This window comes from Lepidochelys kempii, chromosome 1 (genome assembly GCF_965140265.1).
Source record: "Lepidochelys kempii isolate rLepKem1 chromosome 1, rLepKem1.hap2, whole genome shotgun sequence".
Classification (NCBI taxonomy): domain Eukaryota; kingdom Metazoa; phylum Chordata; order Testudines; family Cheloniidae; genus Lepidochelys; species Lepidochelys kempii.
In genome coordinates, this window is record NC_133256.1 from 269,220,763 (window position 1) to 269,245,644 (window position 24,882).

At 40.5% G+C, this 24,882-nt stretch overlaps 1 protein-coding gene across 1 annotated transcript in view; it reads right to left on the bottom strand.

Annotated features, from left to right (window-relative positions):
* MRPL42 (mitochondrial ribosomal protein L42) overlaps positions 1-24,882 on the bottom strand; it is a 54,401-nt gene that overhangs the window by 21,610 nt on the left and 7,909 nt on the right. Inside the window, exon 2 of the mRNA XM_073327546.1 lies at positions 10,147-10,364. Coding sequence (XP_073183647.1) covers positions 10,147-10,364 — 218 coding nt within the window. The remainder of the gene's footprint in view (positions 1-10,146; positions 10,365-24,882) is intronic.

The following is a 24,882-nucleotide window of genomic DNA, read 5'->3' on the forward strand; positions in this document are numbered from 1 at the left end:
GTTCTGCCACTTGCACCTTGTGGCTGTGGCCCCTCCCCTGGCTATATGAGGTGGTGCTGCCCTGACCCCCCTCAGTTCCTTTGCACCAAACACCCACGAGAGGAGACTCTGATGCAGAAGGGACAGAGGGTGGGTCATGGAATACACAATCTGCATCATATCGCGAAGAACCAGTTACAGTAAGTTACCATTTCTTCTTTTTTGTGTAGCTGCAATGTGTATTCCTCTTAGGTGACTCCCAAGTAATACCCCCAGAAGGTGGGGCTTGGAGTCTACCTAAATAAGGATCACAGGACCACCTTTCCGAAGATTGTATCCACTCTGGAAGATGCAGTAATGGCATAATGGTCTGTAAATATATGAATGGAAAACCACAGGGCAGCCTTGCAAATATTCAATTTGCATATGTTACTGAGGAATGCTATTGACATTGCTTCCTCTCTTGTTGGATGCATTCTTATCTGCTGAGGAGGCACAGCCAAAGCTATTTCATATGCAGTCTTGATACAGGATGTTATTCACTGAGAGATGGTCTGTGAAGAGACTACTTGACCCTTCATGTGGTCTGCATATGATACGAACAGGCAAGGTGAAACACAAAATGGTTCAGTCCAAGATATGTAGACTCTGCTCCTCCACAAATGAATGCAGCTTAGGGAGAAAAACAGGTAAATATACTCCTGGTTCAAATGAAACTGAGACCCCACTTTAGACAAAAATTTGGGGTGTAGTCGTAAAATTATCTTGTCTTTGGAGAACTGTGTCTAAGGAAGCCCTGTCATCAGAGCCTGCAACTCACACACCCTCCTTGCGGATGTAATCGCTACCAGGAATGCAGTTTTCTGTCCCAAGAGGAGCAGTGGACAAGTGTCAAGATTCCTTCCCCACTCTGAACTCTAGGGTACAGATGTGGGGACCTGCATGAAAGACCCCCTAAGCTTATTCTTACCAGCTTAGGTTAAAAACTTCCCCAAGGGACAAACTTTGCCTTGTCCTTGAACCGTATGCTGCCACCACCAAGCGTTTTAAACAAAGAACAGGGAAAGAGCCCACTTGGAGAAGTCTTCCCCCAAAATATTCCCCCCCAAGCCCTACACCCCCTTTCCTGGGGAAGGCTTGATAAGAATCCTCACCAATTTGTACAGGTGAACACAGACCCAAACGCTTGCATCTTAAGAACAATGAAAAATCAATCAGGTTCTTAAAAGAAGAATTTTAATGAAAGCAAAGGTAAAAGAATCACCTCTGTAAAATCAGGATGGTAAATACCTTACAGGGTAATCAGATTCAAAACCTTAAGTTACAAAAAGACACAAAAACAGGACTATACATTCCATCCGCACAGCTTATTTTACCAGCCATTAAACAAAAGGAAATCTAACGCATGTTCTAGCTAGATTACTTACTAACTTAACAGGAGTTGTAAGGCTGCATTCCTGATCTGTTCCCAGCAAAAGCATCACACAGACAGACAAAACCTTTGTCCCCCCCGCCCAGATTTGAAAGTATCTTGTCCACTCATTGGTCATTTTGGTCAGGTGCCAGCGAGGTTATCTGAGCTTCTTAACCCTTTACAGGTGAAAGGGTTTTGCCTCTGGCCAGGAGGGATTTTATAGCACTGTATACAGAAAGGTGGTTACCCTTCCCTTTATATTTATGACAGCAAGATACTAGGGGCTCCTCCATTTCTTTGGAGAGATGCCTGCTCCCCAACATGAAGCGGCAGAGCTCTCGAAGCCCAAGGTTGATCTTTGACCCCATGAGGGCCTCGGTACCAGTTCAAGCCACATGGCCTGTTCGAGCAGGTGCTGCTGGAGGCGAAATGAGTCACCTGAGTTCTTTTCTTGAATAATCTAGAGATCATGCAACACTCCTTGAGGTGAGCCTTGCCGAGACAGAGTAAGCACACCACATGTGGGGATTGCTTCTCCACCTGAAGGACAACGTTTAAACCCTGGTGAGGGCATCACTAGAGAAGCAGACAACTAACGAACACTAATTACTAACAACCACTAACTATATGCGATAAGTCTATTTGCGAGGTTGTGAGGCTACAACCACACAGAGCTCTGGCTCCAGCCCCGGGTGGTGAGAAGGAACTGAGGAGGCTTGGGGTGGCGCTACCTCATATAGCCAGGAGATGGGCCACAGCCACAAGGCATGAGTACTGCCCCTCTATGGGTACTGCTAAGCAAAATCCCTGGCTCCGGCATGCTGGGCGCGCACACACCTAAGTGAAATACAAGTCTGCATCTACTTGAAGAACTACCAACTACTTCATTTGCCTTAGCAGGTCATGGATAGTGAAGAGGAAAGTCTCATTCTCTGTTAACTAAATCTGAGATAGACTGTGCTGCCCACTAATTGTTCAATGATGAGGGCCAATGTAAAGGCATATACTTGTAATAATATGGGACTGTGAGTCTCGGCCCCTGGGAGCCTACGCCTTTGGAAAATCATATGGTGGTCAGTTTTATTCTAGACTGGCTTTTCTGCCAAATCAAAAACACATCTATACTTTCCTAAAAATTCAGATGAGAACATCAGTAGGAAACATTCTGAGGAATTAGCCTATCAGCAGAGCAATACTCAAGCAGGAAGTGTTCCATGGTAATTAGTAGAGAGGCCTGAATGTCAGGACTTCTAGTGCTAGCTCTCCCATTGTCTTGCAATGTGACCTTGGGAAGCTTCTTCTCTGTGTTTCAGTTTGCCCATCTGTGAAATGTGTCCAATAGCTACCTATCTTACAGGGGGTTTGTGAAGCTTAATTAAAATGTATGAAAGTCCTCTGAGATCCTTAAAAGAAAAGGTGCTACATTATTACAAAAAGAATCATAATTAGAAGTGCTAATTTAGAGGCTAATTAATTAAGATGAGCTATTATCAGCAGGAGAAAAAAAACTTTTGTAGTGATAATAGCTCATCTTAATTAATTAGCCTCTTAGAGTTGGTGTGGCAACTTCCACCTTCTCATGTTCTCTGTATGTATAGATATCTTCTTACTATATGTTCCATTCTATGCATCTGATGACGTGAGCTGTAGCTCACAAAAGCTTATGCTCAAATAAATTTGTTAGTCTCTAAGGTGCCACAAGCACTCCTGTTCTTTTTGTGGATACAGACTAACACGGCTCCTACTCTGAAACCTGCCACAGATATTTAGGTACCTATTCCCATTTAAATTAGCTAGGGCTAGGTGCCTAAATATCTTAGAGGATCTGGGCGTGAGTAACTTGACCAGAGCCAGAGCTGACACTGAAGGGTGAACAGGCGCACTGAAGGATTGCCCTGGGAGAACTGCATAATGAAATTAATTATTTATGCTTGCACCTGCAGTGGGACTGCAACTGTGCAGAATGGAACGTTGGTGGATGACATGATGCTTAGCCTTGTTCTTAGAGTGAGTGCAGTCACAGCGATGGGGTGAAACACTAGTTCACCATTGTGAAAACTGTCATGTGTAGCTGCGTGGTGTGGTAAAATGTCCTAGGGGTAGCAATGCTAACATTCTCCTAAAGCTTTATCAGCTTTAGAGTCAGTTTTCTAGTTTTAGTTAAACTAACATATCAGTCTAAATTACTGCCAAAAAGGATAATCCTGGATAATTACCAGACCATGAAAAATTACAGCTTATGTCATGCTAGGGAGCAGCTGTCCACATGACGTTGCATAATTTCATTAATAATAATACTTTGGACTTGTATAGCACCACTCATTCAAGACTCTCAGAATACAGTAAAATTGCTCTTAAATGACCTCAGCGCATAGGCAATAATCAGTTGCTGAAGGAGGTGTGTCAGAGATGTATCTGGTGAGCCAAATTTATGCTTGGTGTAATTTCACTGACTTCATTGGATTTACATCAGCAAGAGGTTTCTACCTAGAGCTCCACTGAAGTCAATAGAATTCCACCCATATGGAACAGCCTGCAGAATTGGAGTGTAAGACAGGACCTGGAGGATACTATACCCTGTTAAAAATGTAGGGGAAATTTGGGTAAGCAGAATGTAATTATTCAAGTAAAAGCTTAGGTAGAACTAGGCTTTTTTGGGCAGGGACTATCATTTATTACATGGTCGTGCAGCACCTTGCACAAAGGCCCAACCTCACTATGGCCTTTAGGAGCTATCACAATATAAATGTTAAATAATAATAATGAACATATATCTATTATGCATCATTTTCATAGAAGCTAAAATAATGTATCTTTTGGTATAGCTAAGGGGAAAGCCCCCCTTTCCAGTAAGAAATGGAGTAATAAACAATGCTGGTATGAATTTAAAGAAAGGATAATGGCACAGGTAAGAAACCAACAAGAACTGCTTCTAGAAAGAAGGACTTCTTTCTCAAGGGGACTAAAACTGGATAAGCCATTGTGGGAAAAATATTGCCATATAAGAAGAAATGAGGAGATAGAGACCCTACAGTCTGCTTTCAGAATGCTGTCTCAGTGCCCATGGCTTCTACAAGCCTGTTACCATTTAAAAACTCGCTATTGTGTGGGGGAGAAAAAGCATATTGAGCCATGCACACAATCAAATGTTTTTAATACAAGATAGGAAATTTTAAAGGACAATGTGCGTTTGTGTCAAGCTGAAAGAAGGCAACTCCTATTACCTGGATAACATTTAAAAAATGTTGTTTTGGAACCCATACATTATAGCCTGTGTGGAAATCCATTTTTTCAAATCTATTTTTTCTTGCCCTTTTTCCCTTCAAACACACTTTTTAATGACACACAAACCAGAGAAGCACCATTTGTGTCATTGCGTAACTATATGGTTGCTAGAATTCCTTTGCCATGCCATTTCAAAGTTATGATATGACAGAAAGGAATTAACTCATTTGGTACCTGGATAGTAACTACTTTGAAAGCCCATGATGCATGAACAAACCATTCCACGCAGAAGTGCATTAAGATGCATCTTAGTAGAATTTAAAAAGACCATAAATGAAGCACAAGTCTTACTATACTCCCTTGTGGAAGATACCCATTGATAGATGGAGCTTTGGATTTGTCCAATGATCCCATTATAAGTGGTGACCCCTGTGCCCAGGGGTGGTCCACATGGGAAACTCATTGTAGGTCTTGGGGCTAGGTCTTTGTAGGTCTGACCACAGAAGACAAAGTTTATTAAGCAGCCAAAAAATGTTGATGGCTCCTTTCCTGTACATACAGATTGCAATATTAATGAGAAATACCTTTTCCATCTTCAGGCAGTCAGGAAACTGTCTTTTTCTTTTAAGTGAAGACTTTGCCTCTGTGATCTGCCTTTTTGTCACATCCAGAATAAACAGTCTACAACAACTCATTCTACATGCGTATGAAGGTAAATGCCACAAGAAAACTGAAATTCGCCCAGCATACAACAGGTCACCAAGTGAGTGACAAAAACTAGCAAAACATCATGCACCCCACTGGCTCTCTTGAATTCAAAATCCTAATCTACAGTACCTTTAATTTTAGTGGCACCTCAGAAACAACACACCAAGACAACTATACTCCAATAAGGATGCTGCTGCTAGATAGACATGAGATAAGACTGTCAGGGCAGAGGATAGAGTCTCCTCAGCAAGCTATGCAGCTCATTATTAGAAGACCTTACTTTGTTTATAATCTAAATGCAAGACCAATCTTTTTTCCCGGGCCCTTCTTCAGTAACACCAGCCCCTGCTATGACCACTATTCAAGACGGAGGGTAAGAGAAAGAGGAGGAAGAGGAAAGACAAGATTAAAAAGAACACTGAGAAAAATGTTCTGGAATATGAATAGATGGAAGAATGAAACTCATTTAGAGTTGGTTTAAGATACCTAGAGTTATCATATGGAGTTTAGATAGCACAGTGATAACCACCCTAAAAATACCTACGGCCCTTTGTTTTCGGTTTTTATTTTAATTTAATTTTTCTCAGGAATTTCTCAGTGTTTATTACTACAACAAAAACAGGTGAAAATCGGTACAAAACTATTAATAATAATTGTTCTGGGTAAATATCGGGGTTTATTTTGGTGGACGGAAGGACAGGGGGGAAAAGTATTCAGTAGATTAATGCTTTGATGAACGGAATTCAGTGTGGTTTGCTGCAGAACTAAAACAGAACTCAAAACAAAATGCCACTGATATATTGTTTTCTTAAACTTATCTCTAATCCCCAAGTAAAACTTTTCATTTGAATAAACAATTTACTATTGTATACTTAGAACTATTAGCCTGTAACTTCGATGCTACATTTGCAGTGCATACACCCAACTTCATCCTTTTCTCCCGTTTTTGTTTTTTTAAAATCGTTTGAATACAGTATTTGTTTCTGTTCTGAAATGTATTCCAATATGGATTTTTGTTTTCTTCCCATTTTTGTTTAGATCTTTAAACCATTATCTGCTAACGACTTGAAATGTGTGCATGGTCGGTGTGAGACTCATCAGTAAATTCGTGCCTGTTTGCATATATATATCTTCTAGACCAATACATAGCCTTACTTCAACATGCAGCTTTGCATATACAGACTAATGTATTATCATAATACGTATATCTTATGAAATGTATTGTATTTTCCTAACAAAACAAGTTATCTTTTACATATTTGAAAGATACAAAAGTAGGGTGAAAATTGGAAAAAAAAAAACCCAGATAATACTTTTTGTAAAATCTGGGATTTTTTCGGTAAAAATCAGTTTAAACTGAAAATGAAGATGCTTAAAAATACGTTAAATAGATATGTTGTTCATAGTCCATAATTAATAGATCTATTAAGTTAGAATAATGATTCCCAGTTACCATTGAATAGCACATCATTATTACAGATAAAGGTATATGTTTTAATAACTAATTACTTCTCAGTTACTAAGGCTGTCTCTGGATGATTTGAATACTAACTTCATCTTTTCAGTAATCCCCTCCCCCTACCCTCCTCTTCCATCTCATTGATAAACCACAAGTGCAATCCGATCCCCCTCAAGTGGTCAGATATCTCCTTCTGTAATCCCATCCCTCTGAAGTGATCAGATCCTCTAATCCTTCCTTATGCTGGACCGTGTTAAGTAATTATTAATATGCAGGCGCTACAGTTCATTGTCTGAACTAATTTATTTATCCCATTCCCACCATTTTCCAAAATGCTAAAATTCTTGAGAATGCCACTGTATTTTACTCTTTGTTACAATTTGCTGCAGGTTTGTCATGCTTGAGAAGATTTAATTTTGACTGTTGGAAATGTGTGCTAAATAGGGGTTATTTGTCTCAGAATTCCCTGAGTCAATTAACCAAAAGTTTCTTGAGATGGCACTTTTAGTACCATATGGATTTTTCAAATGAGTAGTAATTAAAAAACCTGTATGGTTCTAAAACTGCCATGTCTATTCACAAGATGAAAGCTCTTAGATGTAATAATTACTTGCACCAAGATATGTCTCAAATTATCTTGATTTCATTTCAGCCAGGGTCCAGCTGCTGACAGTTAAGACACACAGTTGGTGTAGCTGGCTGCTTTCAAGCTGCTGCTGGATCAGACTGAAAAGGAGATTTCAAACTATGATGAATAAAACAGTATGTTTCTCCTGTTGAAAAAACACTTAGCAAATCGTAGAGTATCCCCAGACAGAAGAACCCATGCTAAACATATAGTTATTTATAAGGGACTGGGTTGACAGTTTGGTCCTGCCTATATGCAAGGACAAATCTATGCTAACACCCGGTTAAAAACATAGTTTAGTTCAGAAAGGTTTTTCTCTGTGTGTTATAGCCTCTTCCTCTAAGGATTAGGATTTCATTTGTGTACTGTGTGACAGCACTCATCTAACCTGTGAAACTGATCCCATTAAGTTTGGTTGCTTAATACCTGACTAACTGGGTGGAAACCAAATTGTTGTAACTAGGTCAAAAAAAAAGTCCTAGACTTTTTTTTTTTTTAATAAACAATTTGGGTCTATATACATTGGCAAGACCAATATGTTATACATTCATGCTTAAACATGCTGTTTCGCAGGCCCAGCAATGCATTCAGGTTGGACTCTCTTCCATCAGCACATGACAGAGGGCAAACAATTCTGCAAATACATGCCTAACTTTAAGTAGGAGTAGTGTCATTGAAGTCAATTAAGTCAACAGAGCTACTCACATGCATAAAGTTAAGAAGGTGTATAAACATTTACTGGATTGGGACCTTATTCAACAAATTTTGATCCTTTTTCATGAGTTGACTGCAAAAGATTAGCATTTTCTTGAATTTATTTGTAATTTGAAGTCAAATCATTTCTGTCAATAACCCTGACCCACAGCTTGCTCAAAAACAGTTGCAAGATTTTGATACAGTATTCAGAATTCAAGTTATGGACGCACAAGTTGCATGTTGTGTTTTTGTTTCTTGTTTGGAGGAGGACAAAATTTGCTTTCTGCAATATTCCCTTAAATTATGTTTGTCAGAACTTGATTTTTTATGTAACTGACAGATATTATCAATTTTTATTTTTAAGAATTTTTTCTTTATCTACTTAAATTTTCACAGTTGCACAAAATTGTAGGTTTTAAACATTTCTTTTTCAATTTTTATTTATTTAAATTTTCACAGCTGTAAGCAGCTATAGGGGAATCAGAAAATTATTTAATGACAGTAGACCTTGAGATTCAAAAAGTTAAAGCTTTATAACCATTAAAATACAAGCTGTCAACCTTATGTCAAAATATACAAAGTAAATGTCCTTAAATCAAACTCTAATAAGTTCTCAAGCAGCATTTTTTGTACTTTGCTTATCTGTAAATTTTGATTATCAATGATGGAAATATTTTTAATCAGTTTGTGTGTACAGGGAAATCAACATTTAACAATAAGAGTCTAATCCTTTCAAGCCTACTTATAATGTGCTCTTTTGGTAAAGGTTCCTGATAATAAATTCACCTGTAGAAAGCATAAACACACAGTTGAAGGTTTCAGAGTGGTAACCGTGTTAGTCTGTATCACCAAAAATAATGAGGAGTCCTTGTGGCACCTTAGAGACTAACAAATTGATTTGGGCATAAGCTTTCGTGGGCTAGAACCCACTTCATCAGATGCATGGAGTGAAAATACAGGAGCAGGTATAAATACATAAAAGGATGGGGGTTGATTTACCAAGTGTGAGGTCAGTCTAACGAGATAAATCAATTAACAACAGGATACCAAGAAAGGAAAAATAACTTTTGAAGTGGTAAGAGAGTGGCCCATTACAAGAAGTTTACAAGTTGACAAGAACGTGTGAGTAATTTGAAAGATTATTTGTGGAAAGTCTTTTTATCTTGACAGGTTTCAGCATAGCAGCCGTGTTAGTCTGTATTCGCAAAAAGAAAAGGAGTACTTGTGGCACCTTAGAGACTAACCAATTTATTTCAGCATAAGCTTTCGTGAGCTACAGCATCTGATGAAGTGAGCTGTAGCTCACAAAAGCTTATGCTCAAATAAATTTCTTAGTCTCTAAGGTGCCACAACTACTCCTTTTCTTTTTATCTTGTGTCACAGAACTATATCTTGCTTTAAAATTTATTTTTGAGACCATAACTCCCCTATGAGTGTGAGACTAGGATGACATGGAGATAAGAAAGGTAAGAAAGGCCTTGAACAACAGAGAAAACTGCAGTAAATTTAACACCCGTGTATGGAAGAACCTATAACTGCGTGGGTGAGCCTGTGGTTGACTAGGTCTGTTGGGGAACCTGTAGCTGAGAGGCAGGAGGTCTTTTCTTGCGTGTTGCTGGTTGGCAGCATCGGTGGGGCTTGGTGTCTAGGTATAGCTGTGTGCGTGTGCGGGGGGCTGTAGTTACGTATTGCTGGGTGTTGCCGTGCGTATGTGTCTGGGATCTGAGTGCTACCTGGCACGGGGGTCTGGGGGCTGCCGGGTGTGTACGGCAGACAGTCAGGAGGCTGAGGGAGCGTGTGGTGGAGCTGGGTGCTGAGGGGTGTGTATGGGGCCTGGCGCGTAAGGAGTGGGGGCTGGGGACTACAAGGGGCGTGTGAGGGGGGCCTGGGGGCTTTAGGCCGGTGGGTTTGGAGGCTGCAGGGTATGGCGGGGATCCAGGAGCTGCAGCGGGGCTAGGCACTGCGGGAGAAGGGGCAGTGCTCTGTGAGGGGCAGCGGTAGGTCCGCGGACCTCACAGCAGTTACGCCCCCACTCACCCGGTTATGGCGGCGGTCCCGGAACCTAGATTGGCCTCTCGCTCCACCCCGTTGCCGTGACTACATTTCCCAGAAGGCTGTAGGTAGTGCAGTGACGTCAGCGGAAATAGAGCACGCGTTCCTTCCGGTTGTGCGTGAGTGCCGAGCGGAGCCGAGACCCAGCGGAGCCTGAATCCCGATAAGACAAGATGGCCGGGCTGCCCCGCAGGATCATCAAGGTAACTACCACCCCCCTCCCCCACTCGGCCCGTCTTTCCCGGCCCCCTCAGGCCGCTATCCCCCTGTGCCGGGGCGCAGAGCGCGGAGTTTCCGGTGAGCGGGGCTGGGTAGAGCGCGGGGAGCCGGGTTCGGCCGCTCCGTTGACCAGGGGAGCCACGGACAGGCCCCGCCGGGCTGGGAGCGGCGCGGGAGCGGGTGGGGCCCGTGCCTGTGGAACCATTTGCCCCCCTCCCACCTCCGGCCTGTGTGAGCGAGCACGGTGCCGCTGGAGGCCCCATGCGGCGGCCAGAGGAGCGGCTGCGGGGCTCGGGCGGAGTCTTGGCGCCGCCGACGCGGCGCGGGGAATGAATGAACAGATGAGGCCGCGGCCTGTGCGCCGCCTCTGGGCCCCCTGTCTCTTGGCCCCGGGAGCGGCGTGAGCCGCGAGCACCGCATCCGTCCGCCGCGGCGTGGCTCCCCCTGCCCGCCCCACCCCGGCCTCGGTGCCTGTGAGCCCCCTCGTGGGAGGAGACGCTCAGCTACTGCGCAGAGCGCCCCGGGCTTCTCAGCGGGGCAGGGCCCGGGAGTGGATTTCACAGGGGGCTGCGCCTTCTGTGACAGCGGCAACGAGGAAAACGCGGTATCGGGCTGAATGAAACTGAATGTGCTTCCGTGCGTCGGGCACCAACATCCTGCTCCCACCCGGGTTTTCCAAGGAAAGATTGTGACACCCACACGCCACTGAAACCCATCTTCAGCCTTGCAATTAGGGCTTCCTAGTTTGCGCTAATGACGATTTGTTAATCTCTTGATGACTCAGGACTGACTGTCTGAGGAAGTAAGGTTACACCAATTAGGAATTGTTAACGTGTTGTGACTGTTTACAGTATCTGTGAAGTATGTGTTTTGCTTGAATTTTAACTTTAAAATGTTTTATTAAATAACTCCAGCAAATTAGCTGTTTCTGCATCTTTAACACTTAGAGTAGGTCTGAAATTATTTTCATTGTAGATGCTTCTTCCTAAGTGGATGGTAACTTGTATGTAGTGAGCAAGATAATTCTAAAAAGACTTTTTCTATGCATCTAATGTAGTAAACAAGAATTCAGACTAATCTTTAAAGTGTATATTACATTGAAATGTCAGAACAATGAAGACCCCTTGAATTCCGGATATTTGGTGGTGTGTACATAAAATTGTATATGGAATAAGGGCTTAAATATTTTTGGATATTGTAAGTAGAGTTCTTTCAGTAGCATTTGTATAAACCAAGCACTGTGTTAATGATATCTGTCTTGTAACAATACATTCATGCAGTGCAATGTGAATCCAACAAATTTCTTGGCTCACACTAATATGATGTTTGCTAAAATAATGTAATAATATGATTACTTCAGAACTACTCTAGTTAGTTCAAACCCCTGAGTGCTCTAACTGAATCTGGTAAAACTTCTTTGGTATCAACTTATATAAATGTTACAACAGATGGAAGTGAAATCACACAACACAAATTCACGAATGCAGCATAATATTGACCTGATATGGATCTGTCGCCTCTTGTTAGTACAACATAAATATCCTTCTTACTACATGCATCTACAACTCCAACTTTTAAGAAGTGATGTGATGACTAGTTCTATAAAAGTAACTTATCTTATTCAAGTAAGGTCCATTAGGTTTGATGGGCAATAACACTCTTGTTTCCTGTTAAATTGAATGAATGTTATACAAATAATTTATAATGCTGTGAAGCTGTTCTTGGCTGAACACACTGAAAGTTTGCAACTAATGCAAACAGCAAAGAACAGGAAAATGTGCAAGTTAGTTTGTCTTAAAATGAAAAGTTGCATAATAAATGGCTGGGATAATTAGAATAGAAAAACAAATTGCAGTAAAACTATGCAAGGGTATTATTAAGACTAAAGTTTATTACCAATTTCTTAATGTTTACAAGCCATGTTAAGAATTTAAGGTCAAAACTGTATTAATTGATTTGTCACTCCATTCAGCTATCTCAATGAACAGCAAACACTGGAAATGTTACTGAAATATGTAAGGGTAGACTACTTAGTATTACAACATGTAGTGGAGACAAGATTATTGGGGCTGAAAAAAATCAATGATTTTAATCTAAATTGGATTTTAATTTAAGTATGTAAATCTGTTTAAAATTAAATTTGAAATTGACAACCTGTTAAGGCCTAAATTTATAATCTAGTACAATCATATAAATTAAAAAAAAAAAAGTACATATTTGCTACCATGTTTTAAAGAAAGTTTTAATCAATGAACTGGTGGAAGTTACTGGCAGAGCATCTAGAACTGGAATTTGTTGAATGCTAAATCAGCTTTTGACAGCAATAGCCTCTTCTGCAGGTGTAGAGAAAATTTTCTTCACTTCTGTTTGTTCAATTTAATTAAACGACTAGTTCATTCAAAGTTAAACAACTAATTGAGAGTTGAGAAAGCAAGGAAGCTACTTTTTTTCTCTTCCAATATGTGAATAAATACTAGGTGTGAGAAGATGAAATATATACTAGATCTAAAATCTTGAAGGAGATGGAAACCAGAAATAATTGGTTCAATTCACTAACTCCAGTTAAACTGATTTAAGAGTATTATATGCAAAACATGTTTTTAAAAAGTTAATTTTATTTAATCCAGAAAAGTTCTCACCTAAATATATAAAATATTTTTGTTCATTTTTAATTGTATTTGGGTGAAAATTCAAAGCTAGACTCATCACAAATGAAATAATAATCCTCTAGTAAATAAGAAATGTCTCAAACAATAAAACATAGAAAAAATAAGAACCTGAATAAATGTAAATTAAGCTATATAAATTGCTTAAATAGACGTGTAGTATGGTGTATCCTCCTGGTTAACAAAAAGAAGAATAAAAATTAGTGTAAAGGATTTATTTAATTGTAAATCAACATGTTTTAATTCTTACCAACCAGTGAGAATCAAGCTTTTCTTTAGGAAAAAACTAAAGTACAAATACAAAACACAATTTAAAATTGAAGATTTAAATAACTGTCCTGCTTGCTGATTAAAATCCATTATTTAAATTGCTTTGGTTTAAATAAGCCCACACTGTTTGTTATGGAGATGCAGCAAATGCTCTATAGTTAAGATGAATCTCCCATTATGTTTTAGGTGGCTTTAGATTCTCCTCCTTATCGTCACCAAAAATTAATGAAACTACCTCTGAGTTGGTAACAGGTTCCTCTCCCTGAGTTTTTTGCTTTCTTTTCATGAGAACTTTGAAACAAATAACACAATTTATTTCCAAGGTATGGATGGAAGTGTGACATCTAGAAGAGTATCCCAATCCTTTTTTGTCCCTTGCAGCTTAAAACTAGACACTCAATATTTGTGTTATTTTTGGGGATGCTGTTTGATCTTTTGGAGAGTGCTGATTATTAAGAGGATAATATGTGCTTTAGGTTAAATATATAGATGAATGTATTATGATGCCTCCATAGACTCCAGAGCTTTTGAATTTTGGATTGGTCATTGTGGATTGTAGTGGTCCATTTTGTAATGTCCATACTGTGCCTTGAAATAGGGGTGTCAGACATACAGCCTTTGGGTCACATTTGGCCTACGTGGCAAAGATTGTCCAGAGTCTGAGTTTATTTGTCTAAATGAAAGTTTCTAGCCACCATGGCTGCAGAGAGAGATCCTTCCCAATCTAAACTGGTTATGTCTGAAACAAATAGCTATGGTGAATTCCAAAAGCCAGTGATACTTGAATGTCAACATCAGAGATTTGATTGCTGATCGTTTTAATGGCATAGGAAAGGGAGTGGGAGTGAAGTCCTTGGTGGTTGGATTTGGAGCTGTGGGGAAGCAAATGCAGAGAAAAATAGAGGAAAGACAGGTCCAAGGGAGAGAAACAGAGAAGGTTGGAAAGAGTGGTGGCCTAAAGGAGAGCATTTTTTTTACTGAATCTGAGTGTATGAATAAATAAAAGTTTAGTTACTAAATAAAGACTCTGTTCTCCCCTTGATATCTTTGCAAGCCTTCTACTGATAGCTGTGGATTGAGGAGAGTATGAAGTTCTAAATGTATGTTCTGGCCGATGGGCCATGTGGAATCCAGCCCCCTCTCTTCTGCAGGGGATTGACATTCCTCTTCTTGTTGGGTCTGCTGTTGGCAAAGGACTTGCTGTTTCTGGTCTTCTGGTTGGCCAGGGCAAGGTCTCAGTACTCTTCAGTTTGCTGCTTCATGTTTTTGTACAGGCTGGGTCTCCTCCAGGAGGAAGGAAACCTGCCCCATCCCTCCTCAGTAGAGGACTCTGCATGTATGTGGGACTACTTGCTTCTCCAGTAAAGGATTTTGGAGGGTAGCATAAAGTTATTTAATGGCACTACTGCCAAGCATTAATGTATTATAGGGCGTAAAATTTAGTTGATTTGGTGTGTGTGTGTTCATCAGGATTAATTAATTGGGAGCACTGAGTTCAGGCAGCAGGAGAGACTAGGCTGTTTGGGCCTACACAATGGGGGTGGGAGACAAAGCTGGATGGGGTGTAGCTTGAGGCTAGTGGCTGGTGTATTTCAGCTGGGTTGGTAATATTTTCAAGTCCTGAGCCTAAGACATTGTTTGTTAGAGAAACTTGCACCAGAATAGCTACATTGATGCAGTGTTTTCTGCATTGGGGACTTCATTAATGTAAATGGCACATCAATGTGATTTTTTTTTTAATTCAGTGAATTTCATTGGAGTAGTGCATCTGCATTAGAGAAATTTGCACCAGTGTAACTACATCAGTGTAATTACACCAATGCAACCCATCCCCAGCGTAGACAGGAACTCAGCTTCATTGTATTAATACTTCTGGGGAATGGTTGTGTGTGGTCACTTTTGGTGAAGAGATATAAAAGACTGTTTCCAGTTACACTGATCTTAAAGAACTGTTTTGCTACAATGAGGTAAAAGCAAGTATACTTTGCAAAGTTGCTTAACTGCATTACTGATCTTCAGAATCAACAGTGTGGTGATGATGAGCCTAAGGATAGAACTATCTTTTGGTTTTTGATGGTTCTGCAGGTGATGGTAGGTGCCTAATTATGGATAGTTGACCTTCACTGTGCACATTCGTACGAACATTTCTATGCTGACATTTTCTTTTGAGAAAAGTATAGCATTCTGTCCAGTGATTTTCTTAAAAGTAACTAATGGAAGTTTACAATCAACTCAGATGTTTTATACCTAAATGTTTTAAAACTTGAGAATATGCCGCGTTGTATTAAGATATTAGCAAGTAAAATAAAACCAGTTTGGTTCATATCATATGGTGCTGGCTATGGCTACTTTGTTTTCTTCTTCATTACCTGTGCATCTGCTAAACTCCTTTTCTAGACTTTGTGTGTGAAAATACAGAAGATGATGTATTGATATATGAAGTCAGTGAAATAGGTCTGCAGTTGCATCTCCTCAGACAGCTCTGTCCCAAAACAAAAAAACTATTTTCCCATCAATATTTAATATACTGACAGGTTTCAGAGTAGCTGCCGTGTTAGTCTGTATTCACAAAAAGAAAAGGAGTACTTGTGGCACCTTAGAGACTAAAATTTATTTGAGCATAAGCTTTCGTGAGCTTCAGCTCACTTCATCGGATGCATGCAGTGGAAAATACAATAGGGAGATTTTATATACACAGAGAACACGAAACAATGGGTGTTACCATACACACTGTAACAAGAGTGATCAGATAAGGTGAGCTATTACCAGCTGGAAGGGGCAGCAGGGGAGAGAAAAAAGAAAAAAAAGAGAAAAAAAATTCTCTCCCCTGCTGCCCCTTCCAGCTGGTAATAGCTCACCTTATCTGATCACTCTTGTTACAGTGTGTATGGTAACACCCATTGTTTCGTGTTCTCTGTGTATATAAAATCTCCCTATTGTATTTTCCACTGCATGCATCCGATGAAGTGAGCTGAAGCTCACGAAAGCTTATGCTCAAATAAATTTTAGTCTCTAAGGTGCCACAAGTACTCCTTTTTCTTTATTCAATATACTGTTACACTCATAATGAGATGAGTGCCCCCCCCAACACACACATTTTACCTTCTTACATAGAGCCAATCTGCCTTGGAGAGGGAGAAAATCATATTTCCCCACTCTGACAGAGTGAAAAAATGAATGTTCACTCATGTCATGCAGCTGGCTGCAATCTGTTTTTTGGTCCTCATGCCAGTATGCTGCTTAATAATTTTAACCCCAACTGCTCTCTAACCAGCTGTAGTTTCCATTCCATATACTTCAGTTTAACTCTCCTGTTGTGTAATGGAGTTAGATAGTGGTAGAACATCTTAATTTACTTTACTCCAGATTCTTACTAACCGGAGGTAAATTTATGATAATACATTTATGTTAAAGTCTTAATTCAAACAAGTCCCGGCAAAATAAATGGTTTAATATTAATATCAACATTGTAATAAGATAGTTAGATGCATAGTGATTACATTGGTTTACCAGTGTATTGACTAAGTTGGGGCAGGGGGAAATCCCCAGACAGTTATGCTCAGGTCAGTCATGTGCACATGGGAAGGAAATGGTGGGATGCCAAAACTGGGAAACAGGTCCATGACTTGCATGAGCATGGCTGGGATGAAATGGGTCTATGACTCAAACTGAAATCGCAGGGAGGAGAAAAATGGGTCTGACTCAATGGGGGAGTCAGTAGTTGAAGGCAGGGTAGAATAAAAGAAATGACCTGGCCTGTATGGTTGGCAGGTGAGTGATAATTTCAGGTTCTTTAAATGATCACTTGACTGATCTCTGATTACTGGCTAAGACTTGCTGTTTCTGTCTCTTTTAGACATTTTTGTGGAGAGCAGGGATCACACCTAAATCTCAGCTAGACAGCAAATATTAAAGAATCAAACTAGTAGGCATTTTAAACTAAAAGCCATTTCTCTTCATTTTCATTGTTCCTACATTCTTACCCCAACTATTTGCATGGCATCCTCCAAGTACTAAATGTCATCCTTATGACCGTTGCAGAAAGTGAAATTGAAGAGATCCAGTCTTGGAAAATATTACTGACCCATTTTTCATTTCAGTTCAGTAAATAAAGGTACAATAAACCTTTTTTAAGTCATAATTTTCAACAGCAGTTGTCTCCAGAACCTGACGCTGACAAGTGCAGCTTTAATAACAGGCTTTTATGTACACCAGTTAATTATCATATTTGAAACTTATTTTGGTGATTTACACAGATCTAGTTACTGCTAGCTTAGACCTGGTCTAAACATAGGTTGTATCATTTTAACTAAATCATTGTCTAAACTGACTTACTTAATATGGTGCAACTCCCTTTTGTGGGCACTCTGGTTTGAGTACTTGATATTGACTGTAACTTGTCTGTCCTTTATGCCATTTTAAGAGTGCCATTTGAGGTTACACTGATGTAACTAAATCAATTCTTAAATTAATTTGATCATATCAGAATTTTTGTGGGTAAACAGAGTTTTATTATAGATATCTTTTACTGGATATTTCAAATGTGCTAGGGAGTGATGCATGCTGATGAATCTTGATCTGGAGTTTGTTTTAAACTTCGACTAAAAGGTAGCACATCTATGTAGCATTTAAAGTGTTTTAATTATGAACACTGATATAAACTGGAAACAAATCTTAAGATTAAAACATTCACTTATTTTTGACAATTGGACTTATATTGGATGGGTTGTGACAGTTATTTTTGTGGAAGTTGTTGGAGCTATTTTTGGGGGGGGGGGGCAAAAGATCTCCCTTTGAACGACTGTAAAACAAAAAATAACAAATCCCTTTCAAATTTGGGTGTGCCTTCTTGGCATAACTGACACTTAATATGTAATGAGAGGAGGAAAAATGTAAAATGGTTCTCTAACCAACTGCTGTGTAGATGTTTTCTCTAACTACATAGTGGCTAAGTGACTATTCACCCATCAAAGTTAAACATAGTGAAAACCTTTTAAAATAGGTGTGAGGCTGAATAGAAGAGGTGAGATCAGGGGTGGAGGTAGTGGCTTAAACTCTACTGGGGTTGGGGGGAAAGATATGTTCAGAGTGAGGAGAAAGGATCCAAGAAAAGAACCACGAGGAGAACCAGTAGATGAGGGTGAGGAGCCATTAAAGAATGCGCCAAAAGATAGAACCAGTAAAACATAGGCAAAAAGTCGAGGGGAGTGTATAGAAGATGAGCACAGTCAGCAGCTACAGAAACAGGCAGATTAAGGAATTCTTATATTGTAACACTAAACTATTCCAGGTTTTCCTGAAGATGGAAAACTTTGCAGATAACTAGAGGTGTAGGATTTACAGCCACCAACCAATTCTTGCCTTTACTTCTGCTGATTTGCTAGTCATGCACAATAAGATCAAGCTGTTTGTATGTACAGTAGGTGGAGTTGACTTAACTTTCACCTTGATAAGCTTTAACAGAGTGCATGTATACTTTTTATAGCATTTATCCTGTAAAGACTAGGAAACTTAAATGGGAAGGCATAGTGTGTTTAAAAGGACTTCCATATTGGCTCTGCAGATCAGCGAAACAATTATAATCAATATAAAAGGCACTTCTGAAATTCATGTAATTGTTGTGGCTCAGTTTCCCCTCTAAAATAAAAAGAATACTGTCCCATTTTTGTCAAATGCTTTGGGATCCTTTGATGTAAGGTGCTACGGCACTCTGCAATAATCTGTATATACCCTTGTGTATATTTTAGTAGCTTCAGCATGCTGTTGCTCCGTGGCGTAGTATAAATAGGAAATATTGATCTTCTCTGATCTCAACTATCACTCTCTAAACAATGAGAACAATGTTGTGGAGCTTAACCACACTGAATATAATCTGTCCCATAGGTGAGATTTCTCACTTTGCTGGGGTTCACTTTCTGTATGTTGGGAGGAGAATCTTTTCTCTCTGCTATCCTCCCTTTCTCCCAACTCAAATAAAAAAAGCCAGACACCTGCAAGGGGTGGAGTATTTGAGTTCCTTTTGGCTATAGCAGTTAACTGGATTCATTCAAAAACAAATCGTGTATTCTTTGTTCTTAAAATAAAATAGTTGACCCTTTCTCCTTCCAACACCCCCCTCCTTTTTTTTTGTATGTCTTCCATCCTCATTCCCCTCCTGTTCCCTATACATCTCTTCCCCATTAGTCCCCCAGACTCAATCTGTCCCTCTTCCTTTTGGGGAGTTTTCTGGGATCACTTCACTATCAGTAAAAAGAGTACTTGTGGCACCTTAGAGACTAACAAATTTATTTGAGCATAAGCTTTCATGAGCTACAGCAATGAAGTGAGCTGTAGCTCACGAAAGCTTATGCTCAAATAAATGTTAGTCTCTAAGGTGCCACAAGTTCTCTCTGCGGATACAGACTAACACGGCTGCTACTCTGAAACCTCTCACTATCAGTGGGACTCTCGTGAAAAAGGAGAGATGGAATCTTTTTTTTTCCAGAGTCCATCATTGTGTTCAGCCAGCCTGGAGGATGAGAGGCAAGGTAAGGTGCCCTTTCCACAAGGGAGAATACTGCTCCTTTTGGCTTGACGAGAAAAGGATCAGGCTGAAGTTTGAACTATTTAATCACTGACCCCAAACCTACATTCCTTTAGGAAGTTTCCTGTTTTTCTCCCTCTTTCTTCTCAGTGAATATCTTTCTGTTTTGTCTTAATCAGCCCTGCAGCAGGGAATTGTGAATCTTCTCCTGTTGGTGAAACACTAGATGCATGAACATATATCTGGTTCTCTCCTGGTTTCAGGAATTCTTTGTGGGTGGAGAAGAGTGGGATATTCTATCACCCATATCATGTAAATACTTAGGATTGAGTGAACATTCACAATTACGAAAGCTCTGGCTCAGTCACACACAACTGGTTTCAGGACTTGACTTTTACAGTCTTATGATTATAACTTATTTCTGCTAGTGTATATATTTCCCTTTCTGGCTTCACAATCACAGGTTTCAGAGTAGCAGCTGTGTTAGTCTGTATTCGCAAAAAGAAAAGGAGGACTTGTGGCTCCTTAGAGACTAACATTTATTTGAGCATAAGCTTTCGTGAGCTACAGCTCACTTCATCGGATGCATTCAGTGGAAAATACAGTGAGGAGATTTATATACACACAGAACATGAAAAAATGGGTGTTTATCATGCACACTGTAACGAGAGTGATCACTTAAGATGAGCTATTACCAGCGGGTGAAGGGGGGGGAGAAAACCTTTTGTAGTGATAATCAAGGTGGGCCATTTCCAGCAGTTAACAGGAACATCCATGGAGCAGTGGGGGGAGGGAAATAAACATGGGGAAATAGTTTTACTTTGTGTAATGACCCATCCACTCCCAGTCTCTATTCAAGCCTAAGATAATTGTATCCAGTTTGCAAATTAATTCCAATTCAGCAGTCTCTCGTTGGAGACTGTTTTTGAAGTCTCTTTGTTGTAATATTGCGACCTTCAGGTCTGAAATCGAGTGACCAGAGAGATTGAAGTGTTCTCTGACTGGTTTATGAACGTTATGATTTTTGACATCTGATTTGTGTCCATTTATTCTTTCACGTAGAGACTGTCCAGTTTGACCAATGTATATGGCAGAGGGGTATTGTTGGCACATGATGGCATATATCACATTGGTAGATGTACAGGTGAACGAGCCTCTGATAGTGTGGCTAATGTGATTTAGGCCCTATGATGGTGTCCTCTGAATAGATATGTGGACACAGTTGGCAACGGGCTTTGTTGCAAGGATAGCTTCCTGGGTTAGTGGTTCTGTTGTGCGATATGTGGTTGCTGGTGAGTATTTGCTTCAGGTTGGGGGGCTGTCTGTAGGCAAGGACTGGCCTGTCTCCCAAGATTTGTGAGAGTGTTGGGTCATCCTTCAGGATAGGTTGTAGATCTTTGATGATGCGTTGGAGAGGTTTTAGTTGGGGGCTGAAGGTGTTGGCTAGTGGTGTTCTGTTATTTTCTTTGTTGGGCCTGTCCTATAGTAGGTGACTTCTGGGTACTCTTCTGGCTCTGTCAATTTGTTTCTTCACTTCCGCAGGTGGGTATTGTGGTTGTAAGAATGCTTGATAGAGCTCTTGTAGGTATTTGTCTCTGTCTGAGGGGTTGGAGCAAATGCGGTGGTATCGTAGAGCTTGGCTGTAGACGATGGATCGTGTGGTGTGATCTGGGTGAAAGCTGGAGGCATGTAGGTAGGAATAGCAGTCAGTAGGTTTCTGGTATAGGGTGGTGTTTATGTGACTATCGCTTATTAGCACCGTAGTGTCCAGGAAGTGGATCTCTTGTGTGGACTGGTTCAGGCTGAGGTTGATGATATTGGGATGGAAATTGTTGAAATCATGGTGGAATTCCTCAAGGGCTTCTTTTCCATGGGTCCAGATGATGAAGATGTCATCAATGTAGCGCAAGTAGAATAGGGGCATTAGGGGACGAGAGCTGAGGAAGCGTTGTTCTAAGTCAGCCATAAAAATGTTGGCATACTGTGGTGCCATGCGGGTACCCATAGCAGTGCTGCTGCTTTTCAGTCATTGATCACTGTTTATCTTTTCCTCTTTCCTCCTTGCTCCTTCTATCCCTTTACCTTCCTCTTGCTTTTATTACTTGGGTCTCTGTCATCTCCTAGATTTTCTCTCCTTCTCCCAAACCTTTCAGTCTCCTACTTTGTTGCATTTTTGAGCATCCACAAGTGTGCACCTCCATATTCTTTCCCTCTGTCTCAAGCATACATCCACTCCCCCTTCTGCCCTTCAATCTCTGCTTCTCTCCCAAGAAAAGACCAGTGGCTTTTGGGCCACCAAGGTATGTCTACATTGCAGTAGACACACTGGGCTTGGGCCAGTGGTATGTTTAATTGTGATGTAAACATTCAGGCTCAGTCTGGAGCTCGGGTGCTAGGACCCTGTGAGGTGGGAGGGTCCCAGAGCTCAGGCTGAAGGCCAACCTTGAACATCTACACCATAATTAAACAGCCCCTTATCCCAAGTCATCTGGCATGAGCCAGCCACATGTATCTAATTGTAGAGTAGACACACCCCCCAAATTTCTTCTCTACAAAGAAATAGCTTCCTGGCAGTGCACTGAGGGCAGGTCTACATAACAAACTTGCATTGGCGCAGCTGCATCACCGTAGCGCTTCTGTGAAGACACTCTAAGCAGACAGGGGAGAGAGCTGTCCCATCAGCTTAACTCCACCTCTGTGAGATGTGGTAGCTATGTCAGTAGGAGAAGCTTTTCTGCCAACACTGCTGTCTACATGGTGGGGTGGGGAGTTACGGTCAGTATAAAGATGTCGCACAGGAATGTGGATTTTTCACACCCCTGAGTAGTATAATTATACTGAAATAAGTGTGTAGTGTAGACATGGTCTGAGTGGAGTTTAAGTCCCAGACTGAAAGTTGGGGCTTATCTACCCTGGCAGTTTACAGTGCTGCAACTTTCTGGCTCAGGGGTGTGAAATAACCGCCTCCTGAGCGCAGCAAGTTCAGCACTGTAAAGTGCCAGTGTAGACAGTGCACCAGTGCTGGGAGTCGCACCCCTTGTGAAGGTGTTTGGTGTGGTGGGTTTTTATTTTTTTTTTATTTTTTGTTTTTGGAGACAAGTACTAAATTTGCTTTTTCACAGCTATTCAAAAATAACTTGTTACAAGTAATATCACCTTCTAATTCCCTTAGTACGCTATCATGCATGTTGTCGAGACTGGTTGAATTGTACATGTTTAAATCTTCTGAGCATTCCTTTTAAAACTTCTTCCTCATTTCTTATCTTTCTCTTATCTTCAGCTGGTACCAAAGTTGCTGTGATTAGTTAATCCAGTTCCTAAAACATATTTAGAAAGGTGTTTTTATATGATACACTTCGGTTATAAAGTGCTCTTGTGAATTGTTTGGATGATAGGAAACTCTAAGCTGCAAGCAAGTGGATCTTGGAATTGCTTAAGTGAGCAAGAGCATGTAATATGTGAAAAATCAGGCACTCTAAGTCTTGCAAAGTACTAGTGAATTTGGGGAGGGGGGGGCAGGGAATGGTTCCCATGCTTTTGTCTTTGCAAAAGTACTAAGCTAGAGTATGTGTGTGAGGGTTTTTTGCTGGATGGGGGGAGCTGTGCTCTTGGGGTCCACTTATGAATGTGGTGAGGTGTTTTAACTGGCTTCTTGGCACAGAGGTTTCTTTTTTTTTTTTAAATCCCAGTAGCACAGTGGAGCAGTCTCGTTTGTATGAACTGACATGTCTCTTGAGTCTTGGCAAAAGGTGTCAGAATTTTAAGCCAGTAGAGCAGTCTGTCTAGTAGAATGCTCCATAGTGCATCTGGGAATAGTCAGTCAAATTGCTTGATTGGCTGAAATTTCCGTATAGCAAGGCTTTCTCTACTAGCAATTACGTATTTTGGTGAGGAAGAGTCATTGTCCTGTGACTCTGGATTAAAAAAAAAAAAGGAGGGGGGTGGAGGGGAAGTAACAGGGTTTAAAAAAAATACTCCTCGGTGTTTCTGAAGTTTAACTGACCTGTAACTTTTTTTTTCTTTTGAGTTAGGGGGTGTTACATTAATGTTCAAATTAACAGGCTATGGAAATGTGAAAACTAATCATTTGTGTTGAGAGATTTCAGACTGCTCAGATGATACTTCCATTTGGTACTGAGCTGATTCTGTACTTAAAACAAGGCAGACAGTAACAGTAAGGCAGTGTTGTAAAGTTACTTCTCATAAGGTTGCTGTACCCATACTCTTACTAGTATAAAAAGTTGCTGAATTGGCCATTTATAACACATAACTGGCCGGGATAGTTTTTGAAGCTGATCACAGAAGAAAGAGAATGCAGTGTTCTGATATGCTACATCAACTGCTAGTTACAGGAGGGAAATAAATTCCTCTTGTTTTTTCTCTCAATGAATTCCATGTCCCACGTACTGGTGCCAATTCATTCAATAGGAAGATATGTCAAGCAGGATAGCATGTTAAGGACTAAAATGAAACGAGAACAGGTACAAAACAGCCTCCCTTCCCCCCCAAAAAAACCCACCCCACCCTTACAAGATGTTGTCTTAGAGGCTAGTATAAATAGAACTCTGTTTACAGATTTCTTGAATTGACATTTCCTTTGTGAAGGCCATGGAATTGGCCATCTCTTAAAAAAAAAAGTTTAATGAAGATTAACAGAAGCTAAAACGTGACCTAACTGGTCAGGTAAAAATCCAACTTTAGGGATACCCTACAGCAGGAAATCCTCTTAATTCCTTTCATTCAGGGAAGTATGTCAATTTAGGTGAATTACATAGCTGAAGCTGACATACTTAGACCTACCCCTGCAGTGTCTTCTCTACCGCGAGTCAACTGCTGCTGCCCGCGCCTCTCGCGGTGCTGGAGTACAGGAATTGACGGGAGAGTGCTTGAGGGTCGACTTATCGCTTCTAGACTAGAAGCGATAAATAGACACCTCCCCCGCCGCTGGATCGATCGCCGCCCGCTGATGCGGCAGGTAGTATAGACATACCCTTAAATATTTTTGCAACAACAATAGAGAATACTGCATATTTTTTCTATCTC